At 36.5% G+C, this 24,128-nt stretch overlaps 1 protein-coding gene across 2 annotated transcripts in view; it reads left to right on the top strand.

Annotated features, from left to right (window-relative positions):
* Positions 1-24,128, top strand: part of ADAM23 (ADAM metallopeptidase domain 23) — a 145,197-nt gene that overhangs the window by 72,680 nt on the left and 48,389 nt on the right. For both annotated transcript variants that reach the window (XM_054585762.1, XM_054585761.1), the window contains exons 4-10: positions 1,259-1,322; positions 10,885-10,967; positions 12,023-12,086; positions 16,174-16,246; positions 17,039-17,115; positions 19,053-19,118; positions 23,655-23,726. In XM_054585762.1, the coding sequence (XP_054441737.1) occupies positions 1,259-1,322; positions 10,885-10,967; positions 12,023-12,086; positions 16,174-16,246; positions 17,039-17,115; positions 19,053-19,118; positions 23,655-23,726 (499 nt within the window). The remainder of the gene's footprint in view (positions 1-1,258; positions 1,323-10,884; positions 10,968-12,022; positions 12,087-16,173; positions 16,247-17,038; positions 17,116-19,052; positions 19,119-23,654; positions 23,727-24,128) is intronic.

The following is a 24,128-nucleotide window of genomic DNA, read 5'->3' as shown; positions in this document are numbered from 1 at the left end:
CTGGCTCCGGGCCTCCCCCGGCCCTCCTCTTTGGCTCATTGTAGAGCCTCTTCAGGTGCAGCTCTCAAAGGGATGCAAAAATCATTGAGTCCTCTCAGGTGTCAGTTAAGGAAGTAGTCAAGAGTTCCCAACAAGAAAACCTACAATTAGGTAGAATTATAGAAAGCAGACTGTCAGAGCAGGAAGGGACTTGAGGAATCATCTGCTCCAACCCTTCCTTTTGCCGAAGAGGAAATGGAGCCTAAATTTAGGGCACACATCTGGCTCATGCTAGAACCTACTGTTGTCCTTCAGTTACCCTTCTGATTATACGAGTTAATACCCTTACAGCCAGTGTTCAGTAAATGTGAGTCATCACTTGTTATTATTTTTAGGGGCAGAGTTCAAATGGGAATCCAAATACCCTAAAACAGTCCTGTGTTCTTTTCGATGCTCATATTCTGTGTGTCCCACGTTCTATAGGGAGAAATGTGGGTGAAGAAGTTGAGTTAAAATCAAGAATGACAGCCTCAGCGCCATCACTGAGCATGGGCTCCGTGCTGAGTTCTGGGCTAAGCACAGCACGTGCTGTCTGACATCAAAACCTATATACTTATTTTATTTCAGTAGTTGGCAAGTTATGGTCCTTGGGCCAAATCCAGCCACACCTGTTTTTGTACAGTTCTTGAGCTAAGAGTGTTTTTTTTTACATTTTTAAATAACTGAATACAAATAAGGAAGAATAACAGTTTGTGATATGTGAAAATTATGGGAAATTCAAATTTCAGTGGCCAAAAAAGAAATTTTATTGGAACATAGCAGCATTCTTTTGTTTCCATGTTGCCTGTGGCTAGTTTGTGGTACAACAGCCGAGCTGAATAGTTGTGAGAGGGAGCTGGCCTTTTTTCTGTACTCTTTCTCAGTGATTATGTTTTATGAGAGTCTAATTATTTAGATTATTATAGTGCGATTTTACAGGGCCTGTCTCTTGCTAACCTGACTTTTTTGTTTGTTCCATGTTAATTGACATACTATCAAATGGTGAATAGCGTGTAAAAAAGAAATTTGCCCTTAAGTTATCTATATCTTGTGTTTTTGAACAGACTGAGGAATGGGTTGTTGCTGGATAACATCTGAAACTTGATTATAACCTTTTTTGTACTTTGGACTGTAGCTATTTGTGGTGCACATATCTCTCACATTCGTTTATTGAGCTGATGATTTTTAAACCTCCTAGTATCTTAGATGCTGAAATCACTCTGTTTTCTTTCCTTTGTAGTGATTTGCTGTCCTCTGATTATGTGGAGATTCACTATGAAAATGGGAAACCACAGTACTCTAAGGTATGGTTGACAGCATATGGAAACCCCATAGTATAAATAAACTTAATCATTAACTGTTCAATGCATACTGCATTGTTTTGATGCCTATCTCAATGAAATCACCTGTCCTCCTATACAATGGTACAGAAATTTTATATTTTTAATTTTAAAATATATTTAGGAGAAATTTATTAAAATTTACAAATGTTTAAGGTAACAGTTAAGATTCTGTATATTTAGACCAATAAAGAAATATTTATTGCTTTGTTTTACACATAGTGTCTTATGTAAGTGAATGGTAGAAAAAGCTATACAGTTTCATATCAGCATCTTAAATTATTGAATAACCAGGCTATGGTCATAGAAAGTGAATAATAAGACTGGTTGGGTTATTAGGATGAATATTTAATCCGAGTGACTTCACCACCTGAGAAGCCGGGGGGGGGGGGGAGGGGAGGAAGATCTAGGGAGCACTCTCCCTCTTAATCTGCACAACAATTCTATGAGGTGGACATTGTTACTCCTGTTGTACAAAGGAAGAAATGAAGACAGAAAGAGGGCAAAATAAACCTGCCGGCAAGCATTGGAATATAAAGGTAATTGGATACTTGGTTTCCTTCAGCTGGAGATTAACCTTTTTTAAAAAAAAATTTCTTTTTCTTTTTATTAAAAGATTTTATTTATTTATTTTTAGAGAGAGGGGAAAGGAGGGAGAAAGAGGGAAAGAAACATCAATGTGTGTTTGCCTCTCACACCCCCCTACTGGGGACCTACCTGGCCCACAACCCAGGCATGTGCCCTGACTGGGAATCGAACCAGTGACCCTTTGGTTCGTCCGCTGAGCCACACCAGCTAGGATGGAGATTAACTTTTGTCCTCTTTACGGAGGATCAATAAAGAGCAAGTGGGTTTAGATTAAAACAAGAAGGAGATTATTTGTATGTGAGGAACACAGTGATCTCTACCAGTCAGGGTAAAAGTCCTTGGAATAGCTGCATGCAGACTTGGATCTGTAGGAGAAATCCAGAGGGTGCTATTGAGCTGAAGCAGTGTCCACGGATACGCCAGGCATGGGAGAGGACACAGAGGGAAGCAAACCACAGTGGAGAAAATTACTGGATTCATTTTATCTAAATTGATGAAGAGTATCAGCAGAAAAGTAGAACTTTCATGTGTGTGCTTGCTGAGTTGTATAGCATAGAGAACTGGGTTCGTCAGTCCAATACCCTGCGACAAATATTTAATTGTAAATACTGCCCATGGGAACATGGCATTACTCAGGATTTGTAACTGCCCAATTAACAGTGGTCACAACTGCAATTTGATGTGTATTCCAAACCTTTGAGTTTTCCACCACAGATTAAGAACTTCCATATTTTATTTTTACCAGTCTCTCTGTTCTTGCCTTAGGCTGCATCTGGGGATGGGGAGGAGGTTTGAATCTCCCTAAAAGTTGATGCTGTGGAAAGTGAGCAGAAATGCTAAATCAAGCATGCGAATGGTGCTTCCTGGCATTTGTACAAGCCACAGCTTCTGTCCCCGTGCCAGTGCCGGAAGCATTGCGGATGCTGAGTCATGAGTCTGGAGGAGAGGAGATTGTGCGAGAACTTTATAGACTCAGCAAATGAGCCATCTTTGCAGGCCGCAGTAACTGGATCCAAACTTCTCGCTGGGGGGAGGGTGTGTGTGTGTGTGTGTGTGTGTGTGTGTGTGTGTGTGTGTAGAAGCAGAATAGCTAATTGGCATCCAGAGGTCATTTGAGGGGTGTGTGTGTGTGTGTGTGTGTGTGTGTGTGTGTGTGTGTGTGTAACTGGATCCAAACTTCTCATTGGGGGGGTGTGTGTGTGTGTGTGTGTGTGTGTGTGTGTGTGTGTAGAAGCAGAATAGCTAATTGGCATCCAGAGGTCATTTGAGGTGCCCAAAGGAGGACTTATCATAAATAATAAGACACATCAAATCTTCTGTCAGTTGAAACTAAAATTTAAAACAAAAGGTAGTTCAACTCTGGCAAAAGAAAGGTCCCTTGCGGTTTGTTTTTGTGTTCATTGCATTTCTTCTATTTGTGACCCATTTTCTCCAAACAGCTCACATTACCCAAACTTTCTTTGTGTATAATGAATTAATGGGAACAGTCTGTTTCCTTCTGTGTCTGTATCTAAATATACATACACCCCCAAAACTGAGATGTTCATGTGTATACTAGCTTGTAGCAGGATGTTGTAACCTAACAATATTACAAACATTTTAGCATACATTAAATAATCTTCTAAACTTTTATTTTTAAAAATACCTATTATTCTTTCCTATGTATTTTCTGTAATTTGTTTAAAGATTCCATAGCAATAGACAGTTAGATTGTTTCCAGTCTTTCACTATACAAATAACTCTAGAGAAAGGCTTTCCAGATACATTTGAACACATCTTTGATAATTGCTTAAGGGTGAATTCTGATAATGGGATTTCTTGGGTCAAGAGTTGGCACATTGTTTTAAGGCTTTTATTAGATAGTAAGTTTTTCTTCCTGAAATTTTGTATAAATTCATATTTCCACTACTATTACATACATATCTTTAAAAACTTCACGTTGCACTCCATGTTGTTTAAGAAAAATTTTTTTATAGAGTACCAGAAATTAACATATAAAAATGGCTAGGTTAAATAAACCTGTTTTGTGAAAACTTTCTTCCAAATATCTCAAATGCACACACGTGCACTAGTTTCACCTAACTAGAGAGAAACAGATTCTCTAATAGCCTCTTTGGCTTTGAAGTTAAATGTGTGTGAACATTTAAAATATTCTGGGAATTAGTTTCCAACAAAATGACGAATCTGCACTTTAAAGAAGCTTGTCTAGGTTTCCTACTTTATCACCACCTAGCTCCTACCTAGTTCCCATATCTAGTTAAGAAGAAGCTGTGTCTTAGGCTTTACTTTTACTGGAAGAAAGTGGGTTACAAAGGCTTCTTTCCTTGTGAAGCAAATAAAGAACTGGAGAGGTCAACCACTTAAGTAGATAACATAGCCTGGGTGCAGGTAATCAGTAAACACATGTGGAAGGCTTTTGTTCTGCATCCGACCAAGAAATAGCTTTTGTTAGAGTTTCTAACAAAATTCTTTGCACGCAATATACAATAACCACTTTCTTGATTTGTTGATCAACTTTGTTGATGAACCTATTAAAAATAAGTTAATTTTTAGTATTTCATATCTTATAAAAGAATTAGGCACCTATATGACAATTTAAAAGTACTTTTCAAATTTAAGATATTTCTATTAAATCTCTTTTAGGCAAACCATTAACTATAAGTGCTCGCTAATACTTTGGTTTCTCTTCTGCGTATAAAAAGAACTACCATCCAGGCAGCAGTATAAGATTGAATAGATGGATGCAGTGCTCCCAGACTACCTCCTTCTACCTTATTCCTCTTTATTGTTATTGGGTAGGGAGACTGTCCTTTCCTAGCTCTATTTTCTCACCCTGGCTTCTTCTTGTTGCCTTGCTCACTCCTACACAGAGACAGGGAGCAACTTGACTGGTAGGAAGGGGTTGGGCATGCCTATGTAGTCCCTTCCTCTTCCTTTTGTGAGATCTACCTCCCTTCAGGAAGAGCACATTCTCTCTACTTCTCCACGCTCTCAGTTGTAAGTAATAGCCTGTGTGTGTGCATGGGATTGGGGGTAAGGGGTAGTTGTCTCATGATGTCTGTGTCTGGGTAGGCAAGTCTGGCTAACTCGGGGGTGCAGCCTTAGCAGGCCTGTTGGAGTCTCCGCTAATCTTCTCCTCCAGCATAGTGCTATCACAAATGAAGGTGATTTTTTTTTTATCACTCTCTCATTTGGTTTTAAATTTAAGTGGGTACCACTGCCCAGTAACAAGTGTTGGCAAGAATGTGGAGAACTGGAATCCTCATACACTGCTGGTGTGAATGTAAAATGGTGGAGCTGCTTTGGAAAATAGTTTGGCAGTTCCTCAAAATTTTAAGAGTATGACTCAGCAATTCTAAACTTGGGTATGTGTCCAGGTGAGTTGAAAATATGTCTAAACAAAAACTTGTACATGGATGTACGTAACAGTATTATTTATAATAGCAGAAAATTGGAAACAACCTAAATGTTCATCAGTTGATGAATAAATAAATGTGGTATATTCACACAAACAAATATTATTCAGCGATAAAAAAGAATGAAGTCTTGATTTATGATACGCCATGGATCAGTCTTGTAGACATTATGCTAACTGAAAGAGGCCAGTCATTAGGGACCACATATTATATAATTGTGTTTATTTGAAATGTCCAAAATAGGCAAATAGAGGTAAATCCATAGAGACCAAAAGCAGATTAGTGGTTGCCAGGGGCTTGGGGGTGGTGGCAGAAGAGGAGCGGGGAATGCCTACCGGGACAGGATTTCCTTGTGAGGTGATGAAAATATTTGGGTATTAGATAGTGGTGATGGCTTCCCAGCTCTCTGAATATACTGAGAACCACTGAATTGTACTCCTTACAGGAGTGAATTTTATGGTTTGTCAATTATATCTGAAAGGAAAACACCCTCAAGTGGGAAATGGGGTTTATTTACCTACCTTCTCAACAAACCTGAATCCTCTGTTCCTTTAAGAGGGGTATTGCCACTTAGGCTCATGAATAAGCCAGCCTTATTCATTTATTAAGTAGTATTGATTTTGCTTACTATGATTTAGTCACTGTTCTAAGTGTTGGATATACATCAGTGAACCAAATAGATAAAAATCACTGCCTTTGTTCTTTTCTTTATCACTGTAATCACATCGCCCTCCTACAGTGTTTCCTACAGTGTGTGTGTATGTGTGTGCGCGTGCCCCGTGAGCTTTCCTTATCAAGTCATCACTGTGGCTCAGCTTAAGCTCCCTTCTTCCGGGAAGACTTCTTGGCAGGGATTATCGTCCGAGGGAATGGCGCTTGGTGGGCGTGGCTCCTGGTTGGAAGTTAGAAAAATCTTCGCGGAATCAAGAGAGCAGACAGGACTGGCTCCTCACAAAGCTATTTTAAGTTTAACAAGTATAATTTTGTGTGAACTGTTAAGAATTTGTATAGCATCGTTACAGCCAAATTGTTTTAATGCTTGAACATTTCCACCCGTTGAGTTTAATGAAGGTAAATAATTAAATTGGTGTTGTTGGGGTTACAAGTTCTCTGATTCTCTAAAATATTTTTTTTATTTTCTTATTCTGCAGTATTCAGATTCAGGTATATGTGTCCAGTTACAGATATCTTTTTCTCTTTTGCTACAAGACCACTGATTTATTAGATAAATTGATACTGGTTGATAAGTTTGAGGTATTTAAAGATGTGCGTACAGAATAGTGAATATATAGTCATATTCTCGTATAGATCCTGGAATATCAAAATGCACACATTTGTGAGCTAAGGCCTATGTATTTTAGTTTCTTTTCAAATGCTTATCCACATGTTCAGGAGTCGGTTGAAGAAAATTGGACTGATTGAAAAAATTGGAGGCTGGTCTCCATGAACAGCCAAGTTTTTGAGAGTCTCTTAACCAGTGAAGATAAGAAGAACTGGGTGATAGAACTTTACTAAAGCAGATGAGATAATTAAACAGCCACAAAGGCAGGGCAATTTAAAAATAAATTGAAACAATAAGTTCTATTTCCAACGGGTTCTATTTTCCATTCAGTTATATTTAAAGTAAGTAGAATCAAAAGCTACTCTTGTCATTTGGTCAGTAATACCAGGGAACCGAATCTTTTTTCCCCGCTGCATTGTTATCAGTAGGCTCACAGAGTTGTTGTCCCTCGCCTCTTCTGATTAGAAAGCGTTTTAAAGGATGCACATGGCTTCAGTGTTTCATTATTTGCAGGAGCAGCCTAGTGGTTTCCTAAGGGCTTCTTAGCTTGGCAATCTTGTGCAGAGCCAAGCTGCTTGAGCATCATCTGGCTGTGGAGTGTTCAGCTCTATGAAGGTGGTAGGCTGAGGAAGTTGAGGAGCATAGTTACTGGGATTTATAAGTTCCTTTGACTAGTTAGTAACTTGCCCTTATCAAATGCTCCATTTTGTTCAATTTAATTAACTGACTGACAGTCTTGAATCCCAAAATGCCCCTGGAGGCCCACATAGACCTGTGCCTTGTACCGAATGAGTCCCTTTTGGCCCTCCTGCCCTCTGTTTGCTTAGTCACAGATCTGTGTCCTGCTCATAGCTGGTGATCTCAAATTCACTGGCCAGCACTCTTGAACTGTCTGAGGCCCTTCTGACTGAGGAAACACCATTTTGAGGGTTTGAACATGTGAGGTTTCATTTTGGCTTTTGCTCTCATTGGCAGGGCCTTTTAACACTTTGTGACTGCCCCCCATCTGTGCATGAAGATAGGAGTTACTGTGAGATAGTGCGTGTCCAGGATGGCTAGTCCTTATGTGGAAGGTGCCCCTGGAGCTGACTGCCCAATGTCGCTGTTATCGAAGCCCTCTAGAGGTGGCCTCTTTGCTCTGGCCTGCTACTGTTATCCCTATTATCTAAGAGGGAGTGCCTCTTTTCAATTGGGATTTATTTAATATGAAATACCACGATATGTTACTTTGCAGTGGTGCTTATTAAATGCTGCGTAGACCTGGAGAGTTGCCAAATAGTATTTTTCCGGTAATGCTTTCTGAAAAACTTGGTATAAATTTAGTAATTAGTAACTCAGAAAATCCTCTAATACTGCTAATACTAATACTGAATTAGAACCCGCCAAATTACTTATAATGCTTAATATAACTACACAATTACAGATTCACATTTTTAGTGATGATAAACATCAGGGATTGTATGTTACCTCAAGTCTTGTTTGAGATCCAGAAAATGTGGTGCTGTATATTCAAATATATAGGGAACTAAAATAGTTCCCATCAGATAATAATATCCTGCTTTAATTAAAACAGATAACAATGACCTTTATACTGAGAGAGAGAGCATCAGCCTTAGTTTCCAATGCAAGTGAATGAAACTAAAATCTAAGAAAGGACTTGGAAATTTTTTCTGAGGAAAAATGAATAGTTTTAAAAGTATCTGGAAAAATACAGTTTTTCTTAAAAAGGTCAAGTAAATATGACAGTGTTTGCTGTGCACGTCTAATAGTCACCTGATTTAAGATAGCCTTTTGGTATGATACAAAATACTAAATAATCAGTTTCATGGAATTTGCAGTTACCTATGACTGCTTTTAGAATCATGTGAAGAGTCTGAAGTTTAATTGCATAGTATTTACCTGGATTCTCAAATTACTGAGGCGTGTGATACCATTTGTCCTTATAAGTTCCAGAGTTGAACATACAAACAGAACTTGACATATTATACACAAGTCAATATTTATATACAAGGTTGTTCTATGAGACCTGAAAAGCAACCCTTTATAAAACATTAACAAGGTTATAATACTGAATTTAGACAACTGATGTTGAAAATTTATATTATACTTACTAAAAGGAAACAAATTGAGTTGGTTGGGAAGTGGTCACTTGGCATGTGGGTGGACACCATTTCTCACTTTAAATAGCCTCAGAGTCTATTGTAGTACAGTATAATAATCAGTGGTACCAATGACTGTAAATCATCAATACAAAGTCATATGTCCAATATGCTCTAGTTAGGAAAACAAATAGGAAGTTTCTGGTTAAACATTGTGGATTCAGTGCTTATATTTATCTGTTCCTTCCATAACCCACTCAAATAGTGGTTGAGAAATTTTAAAAAGGGCAAGACAAGAGAAGAAAAGACAACAGAAGAGAGGTGTCCATAAAATTGTAGGAGATAAAAAAAGAGATGGATGGGGAGTAACTGTCTGAGGTGTGAGCTGTTCCTGCTCTGCTAAGTTCTTCTAGGCAAACCCAGAAGAAGCCAGCTCGCCAGCTCATGTCACTTCACCCAAAAAGGCTTAGCGTTGAAGGAACATGAAAACAGAAAGGTCGGCTGAAAGTCTACATGCAGTCCATTTAAATCCCTGTCCTGCTCCAGACCTCATATGGCCAGACAGCTGTATCTTCTGTACTCTGGTGCAAGAACTCAGTTTTTAGAGAAAAATGGAAAGGAGAGAATTATCAGAGAAATAATAAAAGTTCCCCAGAACTTTAGTGTGTGCGTTGTCCTGATTAGAAGGTGTAACAGAGTGCCCAGCACAGTGAATAAGCAAAGACCGCCCACACCAGCCCATGTCATGAGATTTTATAAACATGGGGATAAACAGAATTTCCTAAAGTCTTCATGAAAAAGGAAGCTAGATTTGACAGAAAATATCTAGCATTAGAATTACATCCAACTCACAACATCAACATTAGAAGCTGCAGGACTATGCAAGATGCCTTCAGAATGCCAAGAGAAAATATAATTTCCAATCTAGGATTCTATACCCACCCAATGATCACTTAAGTGTAAAGACAGAAAAAGAAATTTTCATTTGTGCCTGTTCTCGCCAAATTTATCTCCCATGAACACTTTTCCAAGAAAGTATCAGAGGATGTGTGCTTCTAGAAAAGAGGAAGTTGAGACTGAATGGAGAGGACATGGGTGGGATCTAGGTGTAGGAGGGGAGCAGAGGGAGTTCCCAGGGCAATGCTGCAGAGAAGTTTCGGTTAGCAGCTGTGCATCCGGCCTCGCAGGAGGCCGAAGGGAAGCCATAAGGGTGTCTCCAGGAGCAAAATGAATATGATAAATTATCTGATGTGTTTGGCCATAGGAGGAGTTGTAGGTGATATTTTAGATAATGGGGCTATTAAATAAATACATGGGAAAATCAGCAGACAAGAAAATGAAGCAAAAATTCTCAAAAATTAAAATGGAGCAAGAAAGAAAATGTACTCGCAGTGGCATGGCTATGCACAATATTTGCATAGTTGTAATATAAACACTAAATATTAATTTAACCCAAAATCGATGATGTGTATTGGAATGTATTGGGGGGTAAATGGGGTTGTTAAAATTCTTTATTAGGAAGATAACTTCTAAAGTGCAATAAATCAGGCTGTAGGAGTTTAAATATTCCATTCAGAAATACATAGGTAAACAACAGAAGAAGGAGCAAAAAGAGTTAAAAATGATTGCTGTGGAGATGGGAAAAGTGGGAAAAAGGGAACTGCTATACTTTAAAAGATAGGTTTTGTAGTTACTTTTTGATTTTGAAAACTAAGTTGTGTATTACTTCCAAAAAATTTTTAAAAACTAATTTTAAATAATAGGAAAGGAAATAATAAGGTTTTATATAATTTTCTGTAAGAAATGTTGATAAAAACAACGTTGGGGTCTCTCCTCAGTTTGGCAAGAGACTTTATTCCAAAACAATATTTGTTAGGCATCGACTCCCTTAGATGCTTAAGAAAGGTGTATAAGTTGTACCTGTTGTCTTATTTCCATAAAACCTTTCATATCTCATTAAAGTTTCTATACAAATGCTTGTTACAGGAAAGTTGAAAAATTGCCTAGTGCTCTTTGGGATTTCATATTAACCAGGAGGAGTTCCTAGAACCATCCTCCCAGTTTTTTTTTCCTGCATACAAGTGTCCCGATAGTGAATCGTGATGTATAATTTCTCAAGTCAGCCTTCTTCTGCATTGTAGGGTGGAGAGCACTGTTACTACCATGGAAGCATCCGAGGTGTCAAGGACTCCAGGGCGGCTCTGTCGACCTGCAATGGACTTCAGTATGTGGGCCTCTCGTTGGGAGAATGAACTTGCTTTCCTCCGTTCATCCTTTCCATCTTGTCTTTCGCAGATGTGTATTGTAGTGACGCTTCTGTGCCAGGCATCATCCACAGAATGATGAACAAGGAGGGCATAGTCTCTGCTCTCTTAACACATAGAGCTTGCAGGAGATTCTGAGATTAAACAAATGATTATACAGATTCATATTTAACTTGCCTCTTTGGTAGCTACTGTGAAGGGAAAAGACAATAGAATGACTTAACTAGATCCAGGAAGCTTTCCCAGAGGTGGGTGCCAGAGGACTTATCAGGTGGGTTAGACCTGAGATAACTAGGCGGTAGCCAGGTGAGAGTGGGCGTGAAAGAGAGGAACTTACGCGTCGGCTTTGAGGCAGGCTTTATAAAACGTCTGTAGGCACCTTTAGACCCAGACACAGAACACGCCTGTAAAGATCTGTTTGTACTCACGTGAGGAAAAAAGATGATGAAAATCTCATCCTTACACATAATAAAATATCCTATATCTCTGTAAATTAAATGTGATTTCAGCACAGTTATTACTGCTTAATGGAAATTCACAATTTGCAAGCATAAAGATACTTCCATTTGCCTCTTCAGAGTCAGATAATTTTAGATTATTTTTATACATGAAGAACCTATTTTTATTATAGATGAAGTTGAATTTGCATAACAAGAAAGTGGGACTAGTTGTGCATTATTCTTGAATAATAACTCACAATACTGGAACTGCATAAACAGTCCAGTCCCAGATTAATCTTCGAATCTTTCCATTTAATTTCAGAAATTAATTATGTCAGGTATAATTTGTTTGCTCTTAGCGTACACTTTCTACACCCTGTGCAGCCTATGTGCTAAGTATAGTGTGGGGGCGACAGGAAGATTCCATACAGATGTGTGAATTAGATTTGAGACAAATAGAGCTATTTATTTAGCTATATCTGTATATTTAAAGATATAATATGAAGCTCACCTGCTATTTCTTGCTGTTTGCTCTAATGGTTAATTCTCTCCTTGTGTGGTTTCTTGTGTTGCAGCGGTATGTTTGAAGATAATACCTTTGTATATATGATTGAACCACTGGAGCTGGTTCATGATGAGGTAAGTCTGGCTGCGACATCGGTTCTCTTATGGTGTTTTATTCTTTCAGCATATTTGCCTTTGAGCAATAAAGAGAATATAATGTTGATTTCAATGTGCATTTATATGTAGTACCTATTTCAGACTTAGAATAACCGCATGAATTTTGAAGCTTAAGTTGCACATCCCAGGCTACTGGGAAGGGATGATAAGATGCAGCCGGATGAGGTTTTTTGAAGTGAAAGTTCTTCTCCATCTATAGGAAGAGCAGAGGAAGAGAGAGGGCATTATGTTTTGTACAGACCAACTTTTCCTTGAAGCTAGCTAGCTTTTATTGTCACCACTTTAGATAATTGTACAACTGTAAGCAAGTACTTAACTTTTACGAGTCTCAGAATCTTCAGTGGGGAAATTTGTGGCTGCACCATGATTACATTATGTAATATTCAGGTTTCTTTAGAGGTAGGGACAAAAATAATGTTTAGAGTCAGGCACAGGCCAGAAACCTAGACAAGAAATAATGAGGGCATCATGCTAAGTGAACTAAGTCAGACAGACTAAGAGAAATACTGTATGATCTCACTTACCTGTAAGAGCTAAAAAAAATACTTAATACCCAGAAATAGAAAACAGATTAGTAGTTAGCAGAGGCCAATGAGGGAAATGAAATGGGTGAAGTTGATCCAAAGGTACATTCTTCCAGTCACAAGATAATTCAATTCTAGGAATGTAATACTATATTGTCTATTTGAAAGTTGCTAAGAAAGTAGACTTTAAAGGTTCTCATCACAAGAAAAAAATACACATCACATGATGGGATGGGTATTCACTGGACTTATTGTGGAGTTCATTTTGTAAGATATACATATATCAAATCATGTTGCACACAAACTTATACCATGTTATATGTCAGTTTTATCTCAATATGCTCCAATAGTGTTGTTCAGTAATAGAATGTAACCAAATTTAAAATTTAATGTATGTTCATCAAATACTGTCATGAGAATTTACCACATGCTGAGTACTATTTTAGGTGCTGGGGATAAAACGGTGAACAAAACGAACAAAGCCTGAGCCTAATGGATCTTATAGTGTGCAGGGGCCGACAGGGATAAACAGGATGAAAAAGTAATTACATACGGTATGTTAGCAATGTGTGCTAAACATTAAACATGAAACCAGGTGGAGTTCAACCTTCATGTTAACTATCTAGAGAAGGGCACAATGAGATAGTAGTTTTGAACGAAGACCTTCAAGAAATTAGGGAGCTGGGAGAACATTTCAGGAGAAGAGCAAATGCAAAGGCGCCAAGGCAGGGGCCGTTCACAGAGTGTTGTCGGAACTTCCAGGAAGCCCGGTTGGAGAAGAGTGGGAAAGGAAGGGGGGTGGTAGGGGGTGGATGCACTGGGAACGCACGGCAGGGAAGTCGTGTCAGTGCAAAGAACTGCTTCTGGGAAAATTGGTTGAAAGAGTCAGAATATTGCAGTCATTTGGTGGGGAGCAAAAAATGTTTTTTATCTTTAGAGATCTCAAATGTAGATAAAATAAAGTTTGAAATGGGCAATGGTCCTGTAGGCTATTAATAATAACAGTGGAACAAACATTTGTTTTCTTTCTTTTGGCGGTACATGCATGAATATCAGGTCAATTTCAAATGTGAGGCAGAAAAGTCATTAAATTTTAAATGGTAAATGTTTGAATAATCCTGTATCATTTTCAACTAGTAACTATAAAAATTAACAGATAATGAGACAACCCCACCTAGATAAAGACATTTGGTTCAGTAAAATGTTTTTCCTGTACTCCAGTGGTAGGTAATCTGTATATAGCAAAATTATTTGACTCATTCAGCAAAAAATTAACTTTAATTTCCAGCATTAATTAACAGCCCTGTTACTCTAAAGAACAAAATAAAGTTTAAGGAACAAGACAAAATAAAACATAACAGCTTCTTAAGCCTTATTTAAATATGTAAAATGAGATAATTTTTCATTACATCCCTAATAGGGCAATTTTATAGCTTTAATGAATTAATAAATGTATTTGACTGTATGTAATAAACTGTTGAAGGGATTTATAAATATAAGCTGCTATTATCCTAATGTTTAAATTATTGGTTTTGCATTGTTATACCAATAATCATATTTTTCCAGAGTGGATTGCTACATGCTTGATGCCTTTTCTTTTTTGTTGTCTTTCATACTGCCTTCCTTTTATTTTTCAATTTTTATTTTTATTTTTTTTTATTATGACTGACATTCAACATTATATTAATTCCAGGTCATAGTGATTAGACATTTATATAACATGCGAAGTGATCCCCTTGATAAGTTTAGTACCCACCTGACATTATACACGTAGTTACTGCAATATTATTGACCGTATTTCCTGTGCTGTACTATACATCCCTGTGACTATTTTATAACTACCATTTTGTGCTTCTTAATCCCTTCACTTTTTTCCCCTCCTCCTAATCCCTTTTCCATCTGGCAATCATCAGTCTGTTCTCTGCATCTCTGAGTCTGTTTCAGTTTTGTTTGTTCATTTATTTTGTTTTTCACTTTCCACATTTAAGTAGAATCATGTGGTACTTGTCTTTCTCTGACTTATTTCACTTAATTTAACAATTTGTCCTCATCCTTACTACCAGTGGAGGGAAAGGAACAGTACTTGAAAGTTTAAGCTAGTCAGTGTTCAAAATTGTGTTGCTAATCCAATTGTGAGTCTCATAACTCTAGGTATCTTTTCACCTGTTACCAGTATTAAGAGTTTCATATATTTGAATTTAGATGTTTTTTGATATTTTGTTTATTATTATTACTTTTAGTATGCTTTACAGTAAGTCAAGTAATAAGGATAGGATATTTCTAATGAGAATTTGTTATCTCTTGAATAGTAAAATTCTTAATTATTTTGTCTTTTATGTAATCTATTTTTAAAAATTCTTATTTATTGATTTTAGAGAGCAAGAGGAAAGGAGAGAGAGAGAGAGTGGAGAGAGATCAATTTGTTGTTCCCCTTATTTATGCATTCATTGGTTGATTCTTGTATGTGCCCTGACCGGGATCAAATGTGACCCTTGATGTACCTGGACAATGCTCTAACCGGCTGAGCTACCGTCCTACCTGGGCCAAGGCTATATCATCTAGTAGGAACTCTCCTTCTTAAAACTGTTTTCCTGATTAGAAAACTGATATATTGTAGGGAATTTGGAAAAGCAAAATAAACAAAAACTTAACTAAATAGTAATTACACATCATCCCATCCCCCAGAAATAACCTCTCTCACTTTTCAGTGTGCATTCTTCCACTTTTCCAACGATATTCACCTATATATCTAAAAAACAAATTGGATTATTATTTTGTAATATAATTTCAGTAATGTATCTCTCTGGGCTCCTGTATTTTTATTTGTAAAATGGGATAAAATATGCACTGTATGGAGTTCTTGTGAGGATTAAATTGCATAATGTGTTCATTAAGAGTGCCTGGCACATATGATGCATCTCAGTAATGGGAGCTAATAGTAAGAATAGTAATGGAAATAAGACATTTCTAGAAGTGTAATTTCTAGGGCAAAGGGCATTAATGTTTTCAGGGCTATTGATAGAATTGCTAAATTTCTCTTTGAACTATGCTACCAATTTTCTCCTGCCAGCAAGTGTGTAAGAGTGCTTTTTGCCTCTTTATAATTAACTTTTGTTATCATAGTTTTTAAACCTTTGCCGACTTGAAGCCACAAATTCGTATATCTTTAAATGTTTTTATTTTGAAAGAATATTAAAGTATTCATCATTTTTTCATATATGCATGGTCCATTTGTGTGTTTTTTCTTGTGAATTTCCTATTCATGGCTTTGGAGGAAACTAAGACTTAAGAGCAGCTGATAAGACTATTGCTTTTATCTAAATTGGAACAATTGGATGATGCTCTATTTTATTTAAAATTGAAGTTTCAATACAACATGCACTTTTCATTTTTGATAGCTAAAACATTAGCATATAAATGTCCCCATTTTAGAAAAGGTATTACAGAAAGTTCTAACCCTATTCCATAGAGGCATAATTACATCTTGCTTTTCAACTGTCTACAATTGTTTTTTGTTTCAGAAAAGCACAGGTCGACCACATATAATCCAGAAAACCTTGGCAGGACATTATTCTAAGCAAAGGAAGAACCTCAGTAAGTTTTCATTCAAACAGCCATTCTATTTTATGTAATAGGAGCTATGACTTGGTGGAACTTGGTAGGCATGCAGGCTTGTGGGAAGCAGAATAGACTTGAGATCTGGAGTGAGCAGTGTGCATGTGCGGTGGAGTGAATGGTGGCTTTCATGTGATGAGGTATAGATAGTTGTTTCAAATGGAGGGACTGAAATATGATGCCCAGGACTAACGCTGCATTAGGGACCAAAGTATGGCCAAATTTACTGCTCTACAGCCAGCTTGTACTCTCTCTCTCTCGTATGCTCTCGTCCTGAGACATCTTAAGCATGCTGATTTGCAGGAGCTTCTTTTGGATTTTGCTATATATGTGATGTTACTGCTTTTGTATATTGATGCCAAAAAGTCTTTAATAATTTATGCAAAAGCTTGTGGCATACTTTATTTTTAATTCTAAAATGAATTAAGCATAGGCGAATTCTCTTAAATCTTCAGATATTGAAGGTCAGGTGATTGTCGGTCAAATATACATATTCTAATGAGTCTTGAACAACTCATTATGTTTTTGATGATGCTTGAAAGAAAATTATGTTTGAATTATATTATAATATTATTAACTACAAATTGAATTGTATTTTTGACTCTGAGAATGTGAAATGTTTAATGATCAGAGTACATTTTTCACCTGACTTTCAATCTGAGATGATATATGCTATCCAGGGTGCCATTCCTGCATGTAGTATTTGAAAAACATGCTCCCACTGAAATACAGTGGAACGTAAACTTTGGTATTCCTTTTTGTTTTACTCAGGTGTGGGAAGCAGTGATGAGTGGCCCTTTCTCTCTGAATTACAGTGGCTGAAAAGGAGAAGGAAGAGAGCAGTGAATGTGAGTGTGGCCTTGAGCCACAGGTGGGGGCCCTTTTGCTCCGGTGAATTGTTGCCTGTCATTCCGCAGTATCTCGGTGTACCTAAAACAGTTAAGGTTTGGGCACCTTCCTTTTATACACAAGAACAACAAACCAAAAACCCCTAAAATATGAGTCTTAGAAACATACTAGTTTTTATTCAGCTTCCCCTATTGGTGATAATAAACCGATTACGGTGTTCCCTGAATCCTGATGTCCTATGAGGAATGTATTGTTTTAGCTCTATTTTCAAAGCGTTTTCTTATGAAAAATGCAGTGCATTTTTTCTGTTGAAAATATAACAGACTTTTAAAAAATATGTCTTGCTCTGGTTGGTGTGGCTTAGTTGATTGGGTGTCATCCTGCAAACTGAAAAGTCGCCAGTTCGATTTGCAGTCAGAACACACGCCTGGGTGGTGGGTTTGGTCCTCCGTTCGGGGCACATGCAAGAGGCAACCAATTGATGTTTCTCACATCTATGTTTCTCTCTTTCTCCCTTCCTTCCCCTCTCTCTAGAATCTATAAAAGAGAAAGTTAAAAAAAATAAAAATATGTCATATATAACATCATACAGAACATTTCTGTTAACTAGAGAAATAGGGGAAAGAGTTAGGTTTTTAGATGTTGGCTAATCACGCTTATTTTTTATTTCTTTCTCATTAAAAACTCTGTTATACCAAACTTTGAAGCTGGATGTGTTTTTCTGAACAGAATGAATCTATTTGACCATTAGTACCATAATAGTTACTAAATAAGAATCATATAATTATGTAATCAGCAATTGTCTTTTGGCTCCCATGTATTGATAAAAGTATACGGGCTTTGTAACTGAAATTATGTTTCTAGTCTTTTTCATAATAGATTAGAAAGCTGTGATGATGGGGACTGTCTAGTAATTACATGGTAAATACTATGTAACTGAGAATTAATTCCACGGCATATAGATTACATGGTAATTTACTAGATAACTTAATGAGTAATTATACTGGAAATCGCACATTTTAGATAATGTTTTGGTGACTACATTTTTTGTGAAAAAAATATTAGACCTCCAGCCATCAAAAATGTAGTTGCAGGTAAAATCATCCTCTTTTCGTGATCCTGAATTTGTATTATGGTGATAATTGATACATATTTCTTTGTCTTTTAATTAGAGATGTCTTTATAGTTAGTCTTGCAAATGTGTTTGGTAATAAGTTTTATATAGGCTAGTGAAATTTCCCTAAAGCTCACCCCTGTGAAATATAAACTGATCAATGACCTTGTAGTATTCTAATTATGAAAAAGAAATCAGAGTTCAAATAATGGCTAAGATACTTAGCCCTTGCTTTTATAGATTATCTAGTAATAATAAAAATTTGGAAGAAGACTTGGAATATTGTAATTGTTAATGTTTGTTCTTGTGAGAAGTTGTGTGTTTAAGATTTAGTATATTATTATTAGGACTTCATTCCATTGAGTTAAGGTTTCTATTTTACTACAGCTCGTACCTCTTCTGGATGTACTCTGCTGTTCTTGTTAAATGAGTTTTACATAGGGTTTCCTTGAAGTTTTAAATAGATATGAATATTTTATCACATCTCAGAGCCAAATAAATTGAGATTATTTGTTTTAAAAGAATTATACTGTATACTTTTCTTTGGAATATTTATATATATAAAAATCATATAAAAGCAACATAGGCTATTCTCTATCTTGATGAGCACTTTAATAATACTTAAATATAGGTCTTTTCTGAATACTTGAAAGTTTACTCACACTTTATGGTCACTTTTTCTATTTTTCTGAGCAGGTTTCTTCAAGGGTGTTTATTAAATAGACAGCAAAGAGTTCTGACACTCAAAGTCAACTTATAATTGAACAGTCCTCATCAGAGATGGTGCTGTTCTCTCTGACCATATATTTTTATTTTCCACAGCCATCTCGTGGTGTGTTTGAAGAAATGAAATATTTGGAACTTATGATTGTTAATGATCACAAAATGGTAAGAGTATAAAATCAACATGTTTCAGAACCAACAACTTACTTGGGAGAGAATACACTTCACTTTTTATTCAGTTATTATTTATTACTTATCAAAGCCAAGATACTTAGATGCTTTATTTTTTGGTAATATTAAAAGAGTTCACTTGTTTCATGGTGTCCTAGAACACTGTTTTATAGAAATTTCAGAACTCTGAACTTTCCCTGTTTAGTAATGATTATAATAGATGGATTTAACTTTGTTTTTTTCATGAAATCTACTTTTTAAATGCTTTGTATTGTTGCTCAGTTACAGTTGTCCCCATTCCCCCCATCGCTGTCCCCTGCTGTGCCCACCCCCACTCTCCCGCATTAAGTTCGTGTGGCATCTTTCACTTGTCTTCATTTAAAATTCTTATTTTCTGCTTTTCTCCATCTATGTATTTGGTCACTGCTTTCTAATTTTATTTCATGTCTTTTCTCTGCTAGCATGTTATTTTTCTCACTAATTATTATGATTTGTGGCAGATATAATTATAGGAAATAAGCATATGCATTATAATAAAGGTATGCCCAAAGAGACCATCCTTAACTGACGATTAAAATATTGGAAAGATGAATAATCTTTTGTTACTTCTGTCAAAGTAAAATGTGATTCAGTGTCATTTTAGTAACACTTAAAAGATGTATGAAAAATAGTTATTGCACGCCCCTCCCCGCCCCGCCCTGCCACTGGTTTCTTTTTAAGATAAAGTAAGAAACTTTCTTAACCATACTCCACTTAACTAACCATTTCTCCTATAAAATATCTTGGCTGAAGCCTAGAGCATTCTAAAGAGTTTTGGTCAGTAGATTATTTGCTAGTATATTCAAGATTTTTTGTATACTGGGAAATGTTTAACTCCTGGCTCTTTGGAAAAATAACCTTGATTTAAAAAACTGAACTAGAATAATTCACATCTGTTTTTCAATATCAGGAGATTTGCTGTTGGGGTTAAAACTAATCATCCTATTGAGAGTATTCGCCTTACAATCTTTGTGCTAGATGAGGCAGCACAGTTCTTTTGATAACTGTTATCATTGGGTTGAAAATCAAGCTCTAATTTTATCTTATTTTCTCAGAAAACAAATTTCTTAAGGATTGTATTTGTTTAGGAAGAAAAGGCAAATTTGGCACTTTAAATGTAAATTATTTTCAGTATCCAGAACGTGTGAAAGTAAGTTTTATCATAAATGGAAATTGGACATTTTTCTTTGTACACAAAATTAGTTCTCTTTCAGACAGGAAATACAAATGTTTCCCTGCATTTACATTCAAGCTTACCTCTTTAATTCAGAGTAACCTAATATTGGCTTCCTGAAGAAAATGCAGATATTGTATTTTGAACAAGCGTCATATCATCAGTGGATTTCATTAGGCACGCGCGCACACACACCACACACAAAATCCCTTAATTTTGTAGAAAGCATTTTAGTAGCTGACTGGCAGAACCTAATTTGTGAGCCAATTATAGCCTTGAAAAGGGTCTGCAGATATATCTTTGAGCCATTAATCTAAATACAAATATTAAAAACCTTATTCTAATAGAAAAATGATTGAAATATTTTAAAGTGCATGAAATACAAATGTTTTGCTTACATTTTTGCTCTATCCTTATGTGTAAGTCAGTAAGTGAAAGTGTAGTAGCTCAAATATTTTTCAATTTAAACTTCATGTGGTTTTTCTTATTTTAATACTGCTATGTTATTTATTTTTATTTTTCAATTACAGTTTACATTCAATATTATTCTCTATTAGTTTTGGGTGTTCACCATACTGAAAAGCCACTATTTTTATAGGTACCTAACAAATTGAATTCTCATTAATAACCATGATTTATTAAGAATATACACAAAGTCTTTTTTAAGAATTGTTAACTGAACAAGTTTGTCTCCTATCTCAACCCAGAGCGGACATTGAATTCCAGTTATTTTTATTTGTCTTCTCTGAACTCTGAACCTCACCCTCCACATTTATAAAACAGGGAAAATAAAACCCACCTCATAGCGTTGTGAGGAACAAGTCTTTCTTGTTGGAGACTTTTTGTAGATCCTAGTGAATCCTAGGTGCTTAGTTAAATGGAAGTTCAAGTGAACAAATCCTGTGGTCACTGTTGGTCCTTATTTTCTGGGCCTACCCATTCAGCAGCATTGGACACAGTTGATGACTCCCTCCTGTTTGAAATATTGTCTTCATCTCTTGGTCTCTTTGACACAACAGCTCTCCCGCTTCGCTGGCCATTTATTAGTCTTTTACGTCTGACCTCCAGAATTACAGGAGTGCCCTGAAGTTTGCTTGGGAGCTTTCTTTTCTTTCTGTCACTCTCCTCCCGAGTGATCCCTTCCCGTCACAAGTCTTCAAGTAATAGCATGGCTTTCAGTTTATCACTCTGTATGCTTCTAGCCTCCTCCGTTCCACAGTCACATATTCAACTGCTTATTTAACACCCATACTTCCATATTGAAAAGGCATCTCCCATTTGACATTTCCAGATCAGAACTCTTGGTTCCTGGGTCCTAAACTTCTTTTCCCCTAGTGTTTCTCATTATTTTCTGTTAGATGGCATCACCATCCCTCTGGCTATTCAAGTTCAAAACCTAGGAGCCATCTTTCATTCTTCTCTTTTCTCACCTTCCACAGCCCATTCAGATGTCCAGCCTTTGTTATCTCTTACCTAGACTCTTGTAATAATTTCCCAACAGGTCTCTGTTGCCATTTCTTAGTCCCTCTAATTCACTCACCTCAAAACAGGCAGAGGGATCTTCCTAAAAGAAAATCAGAGACTTGGAAATTACAAACATGAAATAAATGAAAATCTTACCACATATTAAAAGACTTTAAAAAGACCTCAGTTTTTGAAACTTGCCTGTCATATTTTTCCTGCCCATTTTACTATAAAAAGGTGTTTCCAAAAAGGACCAATTAATATTCGGAAGGAAAATAAATTTACCTGAATGGACATGTAGCAACACTGCATAGAGAATGTGTCAACTAGTATTTTCCCTTTTTGTGACGTGTGCTTCTTAATGTCAAGACTTTTTTTAAGTGCCCAAGTCAGTGGTATTTTGTACTTTTACTATCTGGTGAACCATTACATGTACCTGGTTCCAAAACATTTTCATCATCCCAGAGAGATTTTTGCTTTTACTTTAAAGATAGGCAACTTAAAATGCTGGGCTATTTATAGCAAATTTTTTTTATTCTCAGTTTTAAAAAAACAGTTGAAATGCCCTTCTATGTCCTCACATGGCAGAAGAGGCTGGGGATCTCTCTGGAGCCTCTTTTATATAAACTGTAATCTTACTTACATGGGCTCTATCCTCATGACCTATGTACCTCCAAAAGTCCCATCTCCTAATGCCAGCATTTTGGGGGTTAGGATTTCAACACATAAGTCCTGGGTCAGACACAAACATTCATACCATAGCAAAGGCTATAAATATAAATAGTTATAAATTAATGAGTGCTACTAATAACAGTACTCATTTATTGAACATTTATCATGGACTGAGAAAGTGTGCTCAGTGTTATCAAAAATAAATATCAGATATGTAAGCATTAAGATATGTTTTTTGTTTAAAAAACATAGTAACAGGGTCAGAGAGAGAATGAAATGGGGAGAGTCTGATAAATTTACAGTGTGAAAGTGGAAAAAGAAGAAAAGAATATCATGGTTTTTAATGTAGGAGTATTTTTAATCTTTATGAAAGGTGCATTATTTTAATAGTTATAATTGAAGACACATTTAAAAACCTAAGGTGCAAGTCCAGTTTGGCAGCTGGGAATGTTTTTCTTTTTTTTTGCCCTGGGATATACTTTTGTTTTCAAATGTTCCTGCAAAGAGGTGTGAAACAAAGTACTCCTTGCTAAAACTGTAGCCCTTCAGATGTTGTTTTGTAATCATCCTATTGATTTACTTATGCTTATTTTCTTAAATAATCATAAATTATTGGCACACTTCCCTTTTACTTTATGTCTCCTTTGTTCTGACTTTGAGCAGTCAAAAACAAAAGTCTCCATTTGGAGGAGGCATTCTTCTGAAAGAATGTACGAGAATATATGGCAGATACATTCCATGTCATGGACAGTATTTAAAACGCTGCCCAAGAAATTTTCCTCAATCTTTGTATGGCTTTGAGTTTAAAGTGAGAAGGGTGTCCAAGTTGGGACTAAACTTCTTGGCATAAGCTGGGAAGTTTGTTTCACTGCTGATGAAAAGATTGCATTTATAGCCATGGAGACTGAAATAAACTTACTTCTCAGGAGTAAGCCTCCTCACACATACTGCTATAGGCCCTCTCTGTTACCTGGAATGTTGTGGGTGTTTTAGATTGTCAGAGTTTTGCTAACTAACACAGAAATAAAGTAAGAACACCACTGTATCCAACATGGCACACACCAAATTCTGTATTTTTAATCCCCAATTTCTACTGTTGCTGTGGGATTTCTGCCTTTGCAGAATTTTGAAATTTACTATTATGATTTGGCAGTTACTGGTATATCTTTTTTTCTCCCCAGTATAAGAAATATCGCTCTTCTCATGCACAGACGAACAACTTCGCAAAATCTGTGGTCAACCTTGTGGATTCTGTAAGTATCCCCGTTTTCTCAAACCTGTTTTCTCAAACCTATTTTCCCAAGACAGAATGATTTACATCTCTGCGTGCTTACTTATTACTCTAGTTCTGTCTTGGGCAAAAGTAAAAATGCTGTCTTTAAGCTTATCTGGCGAAGGAATTATGGAGTGGCCTGCTTCACAAAGAGCAGTGTAATCAGAGTTTCAAGGGGCAGTCTAGTTATGCATGGAACTCCAAAGATGCATTCGAGTGGCTCCTGAGTGCTGTCTGGGTCTCATTGTCACCAGCGCCTAAGGAAGACAAAAATACTGGAGGAAATTAGCTACTAAGGAGAATGTAAATTAACCTTGACAAAGGAGGCTTTATTAATAACAATCAGTTGAGCTTATTGATTTAAATATATGGCAGAAGGACT

The sequence above is a fragment of the Pteronotus mesoamericanus genome, unplaced genomic scaffold (genome assembly GCF_021234165.1).
Source record: "Pteronotus mesoamericanus isolate MK-2021 breed Mesoamerican mustached bat unplaced genomic scaffold, CSHL_Meso_final contig_90, whole genome shotgun sequence".
Classification (NCBI taxonomy): domain Eukaryota; kingdom Metazoa; phylum Chordata; class Mammalia; order Chiroptera; family Mormoopidae; genus Pteronotus; species Pteronotus mesoamericanus.
The sequence above is the reverse complement of the archived record's forward strand: the minus strand, read 5'-3'. Positions and strand labels throughout refer to the sequence as shown.